The sequence below is a fragment of the Ambystoma mexicanum genome, chromosome 2p (assembly GCF_040938575.1).
Source record: "Ambystoma mexicanum isolate Mex_15411 chromosome 2p, UKY_AmexF1_1, whole genome shotgun sequence".
NCBI classification, from domain to species: Eukaryota; Metazoa; Chordata; class Amphibia; order Caudata; family Ambystomatidae; genus Ambystoma; species Ambystoma mexicanum.
The window spans coordinates 676,662,566-676,668,565 of NC_090923.1; the positions used below are offsets into that span (position 1 = coordinate 676,662,566).

The 6,000-nt window shown below is 43.0% G+C and overlaps 1 protein-coding gene across 1 annotated transcript in view; it reads left to right on the forward strand.

The window, feature by feature from the left end:
- Positions 1 to 5,445, forward strand: part of GMFG (glia maturation factor gamma) — a 149,481-nt gene extending 144,036 nt beyond the window's left edge. The window contains exon 7 of the mRNA XM_069644258.1: positions 5,268 to 5,445. Coding sequence (XP_069500359.1) covers positions 5,268 to 5,339 — 72 coding nt within the window. The 3' untranslated portion in view covers positions 5,340 to 5,445. The remainder of the gene's footprint in view (positions 1 to 5,267) is intronic.
- Positions 5,446 to 6,000: the final 555 nt, after the last annotated feature.

Below are 6,000 nucleotides of genomic sequence, written 5' to 3' on the forward strand. Positions count from 1 at the left end.
TGGGTACCGGCTTCCTTTCATACTGTGAGTGCTGACACAGCGCTGACCGCCCTGTAGAATCATTGTCACTAGTAAAGGGCTTGGTTCTCTTGTTTTATAGGCTGCAGAAGCCTGATTGCTGCTTTTGCAGATACCAAATATACCTCTGTAATCATGGATGAATAAGACACTGGACGTTGTTTTAGGGGGCAGCCAGATGTGCGCACTATATTAAACCGGTTTTCCATTGCTTTTTGTATTTAGTGGGCGTTATCATTTAATTACCTGCAGCACATGTGTTTCTCCCGATTGTTGCTTTTTTAAATTGCTCATTTAACTTTTGTCAGTGTTGTGTTCAGAATTGTGACAGTCTTTAATTACACTTTCTAATCTGTGCAGCGTGCTGACAGTTTCTCTCTCTGTGGTCTGCTGTGAGTTACTGCTCTTCCCTGGCTTTGTAGAGATTCCTTTCCTGATGTGATGCATTGCTCTCCAGTTAATTTCGTGGCTAGCTAGACAGACCTTTGTTGCTACACCAGTAATGTACTTCTGTTTATGGCGCCCTACAATTCAAATTTCAGAACCGTTAATAGGGTACTGACAGCAATTTCTGCTGGGTTGTTGCTCCTCTCTGCATTATATTACCATGTGTTTTAAATTGAGCATCCTACGACACCTTTTGCCATATATGGCAGCAGGTAATGTCTTCCTGTGGCCCGTGATAATGGTAGTCCCAGTGGATGTCTACAGTATTCATTCCCTTGATCAGATTCATGTCCATGATGACTTGCTGTCCTCTGCCCATGTGCTGTCATTTTTTTCTAGTAGTGGTGGCCAGACACGTTTTGTGATCTGTTAGACTCTGTCCTTTCCACTGCCGATTGACTCCGGAAAAGCGCAGTTTAATTATTATCACAGTGAGGAGTTTGAGTTTTCTGGGTTGGAAAAGGCCCTAGCAGCTTGCGCCAGCCTATCAGTGACCACGTAAACCAGTGTGCAGTTATGTTACAAGTACATACCTGCTGCCCATATCAATGACTTCTTGATCCTGTACCTGAGGATGGCGAAACGTGCTGCAGCATTTCACAGATGCTGGTTTCTTTTCATGGCCGTACTTTGTTGGAACTGGGTCTGTATGTTGTGATGTTCACGAGCAAAGCTCCCCATCCTCTGATGGATTCTCGGTTCTATCAGTGAAGGGCTAATTTGTTTCCCTGCCCATTATTGCATTTTGGTCGCTCCACCCCATCGCATTTCTTTCTGGTTTCAAAGTGGAGCAGTTTTGTTTTTAAGAAGGGGAAGGTTGCCGCTTTGGGAAATACTGCTGCAACTGGTAGCATGTATGTGGATCAGTGCATGCTTGCTGCGATGGTAGCAACACCGGACCTCTTAATGAAAAGGTGATTCTTGCCTCTTCATCATTGATAAACATTTGATTTGTTCTTGTATTTCAGGTTTTTATTCTGCACAAATGCCTGCCTTGCTTTTGTTTGTTTTTGGAGCTATTTCTAGTTCCTAATATCAATTGCTTTAGCCAGTAGTTGTTTATACATGTCATTATCCATAATAGTATGATAATAGTTTTTTGTATAGCTTTGCTACAAGGCTGCCATATATTGCATTACCACAAAAGTTACACTTTATAGCTTAAAAAGTTATATATGTTTTTTATTGCATTTTTAATTTACATAAACTCCTTTTCAATCTTGTCTAAATTTAGAGCTTGGCTTTGACTGCACCCTTTCCTTCTCCGCCCACATCGCTGAGGTCTCTAAAAAGTCAAATTTCCGACTGCACCTCCTCAGAGGAACTCTGCCTTTCCTCTCCTTCCCCCAGAAGCTCATGGTATCTCAAGCTCTGGTTCTCTCTAGCTCCCAGCCTCTTTATAAATCTACCTGCCTCTACTCTCTGCCCTCTGCAACTAATCCAGAACAGGACTGCAAGACTTGTCCTTGGCCTCAAGCCCTGGGATTGTATCTCTCCAGCTCTGAAATCTCTCCACTGGCTCCCAGTGGATGCAAGGATTAAATTCAAAACCCTCTGCATTGTCCACAAGGCTTTCTGAGGCCTGGGTCCTAAATACCTTCAGCTATCCCTCCGCACATACCTCCCCTCTCGAGCTCTTCGCTCCTCTACCTCCAACTCACTCAGGGTCAGTCGTTTTTCTAAGAAACGAGCTGGGGTAGATCTCTGTCTTCGGCTGGGGCCTCCCTCTGAAAACAGCCTCCCTGCCACTCTAAAACTTGAGGAGAACCATCTTCGTTTCCGTAAGCACCTCAAGACCTTCCTCTTTTCTTCTGCCTTGGCCCCCCCTCTCCCCTGCTGATCTGTTCTCTCTTGGAACCGTGCTCCTGGCCACCCTCTGTCTTTTGGGCCCAGGTACCTGCTCATCCTGCCACCCTCCTGCACTGCCTCCGGGCCACCCCTTGCACTGGGGTCTGTATCTGTACCCATACATCCCTCCCCCCCCTTTTTCTTCCTGCACTTATCAGACCACCCTGTCTGCTGCCTTAAACCTAGCACTTGCAAATTGCTGGCTGCATTACCACTGTTTGTTGCCTTTATTATTTATTTATTGTTATTTATCTGTTTCTCCCCTGCTTTGCACTTTCCACCTCTTCCCCCTTCCATGCACGTTTCCCCTCCCCCCTCTCCCATGCACTTGCACGTTCTCAATGTCACTGGGCCTAGTAAGATCGCTGTTTTGTTCTCCCCTGTTCCCCTCCCTTGCCTTGTCGCGCTCTGTAACACTTGTGTATGAGCGCGATAGAAATAAATATCAATCAATCAACTGGCGTCTAGCTAATCCATTAAGGTGCCCTCTAGTTGTTTTGTTCTGATTTGTTTGTTATATCCTTTTGGTCCATCTCCTTGCTTAGCCGTACACTTTACCAATAACTTTATGCTTCACTAAGGAGGATCGGGTCAGTGAGATCGTTGATCCTTGTTCTCTCATCCACACATAAAAGACCTCTGAATAGTGTCCATCTCCTTATCGGTCATATTGTTCTAATTTTAGTTTACAAAGGAAAGAGTGTGACATGAAGCTGAATGTGTAGTACTGTGGGCATACATACACTATTCTGCTGCACTGTACTCTAGGTTGCCCATTCCCTCTTTATTGTGAGATTCCTCCCCCGTATGTTGCGCTGTACACTTTCCACTCATGGTTCATAAAAGCTTTTTTAATGTGTGTTTTATTTATCTTCTAACACCCTAACTTTTACCTCTACCTCATGCCTAAAATGTGGCTGTGTAACATAAGCTTTATATAACTTTATTGTGGTGCACCTATAGAGGAAATGGCCTCCATACCTGCAAATAAAACTTCTGGTGCTTGGTTTTTGGCCAATGTCCTACTGCATTTTGGACTTACGATTTCGAGGGCCGCTTCCATGCTGCTTCCATAGTCGTATTGGACAGGTTTACCATCTCCAATCTCTTCCACCCACACAACGAACCCTTTCTTTTGAGTGAACCTAACTACCCCCCCCCCACCCCGCACTCCCATTGTCATGACTTCTAATTTTTCTGCATTCACAGTGGCATATGGCCTGCTCTAAAGGACCCCCTGCATATTAATTTGCTTTTTAAATGCAGGTGTCCTGTTTGCTGCCAACTCTGTATTGTTGGCAAAAAGTAAACCAGGAATATGCTTCTCCCCAATACTGACCCTCACCCTGCATTCTACAGGATTGCCAAAGCCTCATTGAGTCATGCATCCGTTCCCCAATCTTCTCAATCAGCTTCTGACCTTTCTAACAACTTTACCTAAGGTATTACCTTTCTTTGTTAGTCTATCTCCTCTGCAACCTTTAGCACTTTCTTTACTTATTAAAGTAACTTTTCAAGAGGATGGATTATTGTAATGCCCTTTTAGGGGGGAGCTTCTAAAAAGAATCTGCATTCCCTACATGTGGTGAACATATAACTCTACAACGGAAGGATCTTCATTGGCTTCCTGTTAAAGCTAGGATCCAATTTAAATTAGCGGTCCTGACCCATAAAGCTGTATATGGTACCGCCCCTGAATACCTGAAGAAAATAATCCATACCTACCAACCAGTTAAAACCTTATGCTCAAGCAAAGCTATGCCTCTAAATTGTCCATGTCCCAAACTGATGAAAGCAAACGGGAAATCATTCCCGTTTACCGCACCCTCCCTCTGGAATAGGCTTCCGTTGAATTTATGCCAGGATTGCAACCTTTCGTAAGGGCTTGAAAACACATCTATTTGAAAAAGTTCATTAATATATCCTCAGTAGGCTATACCACTTTGGGCTCAGTGTAATCTGTTTTGTTTTGTGTTTCATGTTTCCCACGTCCTGATGCCCGTCAGGTTTTCGACATGTAATAAAACCATATAAAAATAAATAAATAGAAGCTGTCAATTTTGCCAATTTAAAAACTTTGCTATTTTCCCCTCTGATCGTCTTAGTGTCTTCATTGTCCCATCTTTCCCCCACGATACATGCCTTGTTTCAAAGTTTTCTTTTCTTGTGGTCTCTTGCCAGACTATTTCCAAGGTTTTAACACTCTTCAACAGGTTTACCTAAGTTTCCAGGTATAGAGGGAACTTTTGATCTCCTCTCTATTCTCTATACACCATTTTAATGACTTATACACTTTGTACTTTGTACCTTGGGCGAGGTCATGCCTCTTTTCTTCCACTAGACACCGTCTTCCTCTTCTTTAATTAATGATTGTTTAATTTATCTTACTGTCTAGTCTTTACGTTCTTGATATACCTGGTCCCGCTCTCGCTGGCTCACTTCATATCCATCCTATTGTTCCTACTGTGTCCCGTGGTTTGGAGAATCTTCTTCCGTATCTCTACAATACATTTTTCATAGTGTTCGATCCTTGTACTTTTCTCTAATACCCTTCTTTGTTCTATGCACAAATTTCTAGACTGACAGTTCACACATTTCCGTCTCCTTTTCTTCTGTCGCCCAAACATATGTCTCTCTGTGGTCAAAATCTAGATGCTATCCCACTGTCTCTATGTATGTCCCATTAATACTCTTGTATGCAATCATTTTAAAGGATATAACGAGCTGTATTATTGTTGTTAGCCACTATGAAATGTCTTATTTGTTTTAATAAAAAGAAGTTTGTTCTTTGTCTGTTCATATTACACTGTGTAGAATGACATTTGAAACAATTATTTCAATACTCCAGGTGCTAAGGCATATTTCTCCATCATTATGCCCCTGTCTTGTTTATTGCTTTCCTTTTTGCCAATCATCCCTTCACTATTTTCTCTCTGTCTCTCCCCTTTCTCCAGGTGTTTGAAATCAGGAATACCGATGACCTGACCGAATCGTGGCTAAAGGAGAAGCTCTCTTTCTTCCGCTAAATGACGAACACATAAAGATGCACTGATTGGGAAGTTTTATGTACTCTGGGAAATTCTGCATTTAGTAGATAGTTTTAAAAAACCTGTAATAAATAACTGGATGTATTGTTTTTTGTGTGTGTAGTTGATGTTCAAAGACTTCAGGCTACTGCCCTAGTAAGGCAAATAGGTTCTGGGGACAGCCTAGAGTTTAGACTGCCATGGCACCTGGCATCTGAAGGCCACTAGTAGCTGGCCCTAGTGACTGTCTAATTCTTTAGTAAGGGGTCCCATGTGTTAGCTAGCTGGATCAAGGCTTTTGGAGAATGTCTTTGTGACCTTTTTCAAGAGTGCCTCTAATAACAGTTGAAGGAACCCACAAGCCAGGCCTTGCAAGATAATGAGGGCATAAACCAGGATGACCTTACTTTATCTCACTACCTCTTGAGAACATGGTGGAGCATCTACCATGAGGGAACACATGGATTCGGATTGTGTTTACCAGCCAGCCCCGCCTTGTGGAATCTGTCGGAGGGCGTCTACTTTAAGGCTCCTGGTGATTATCCAAGGCCATTTTCCAGTTAGGTCTCTGGGTACCATCCAAGGGCTTTGGTAGAAGGATCCCAGCATACGATGCATGTTGTGTAACAGCAGATCCCCTAGATAGTATTTAGGACACCTA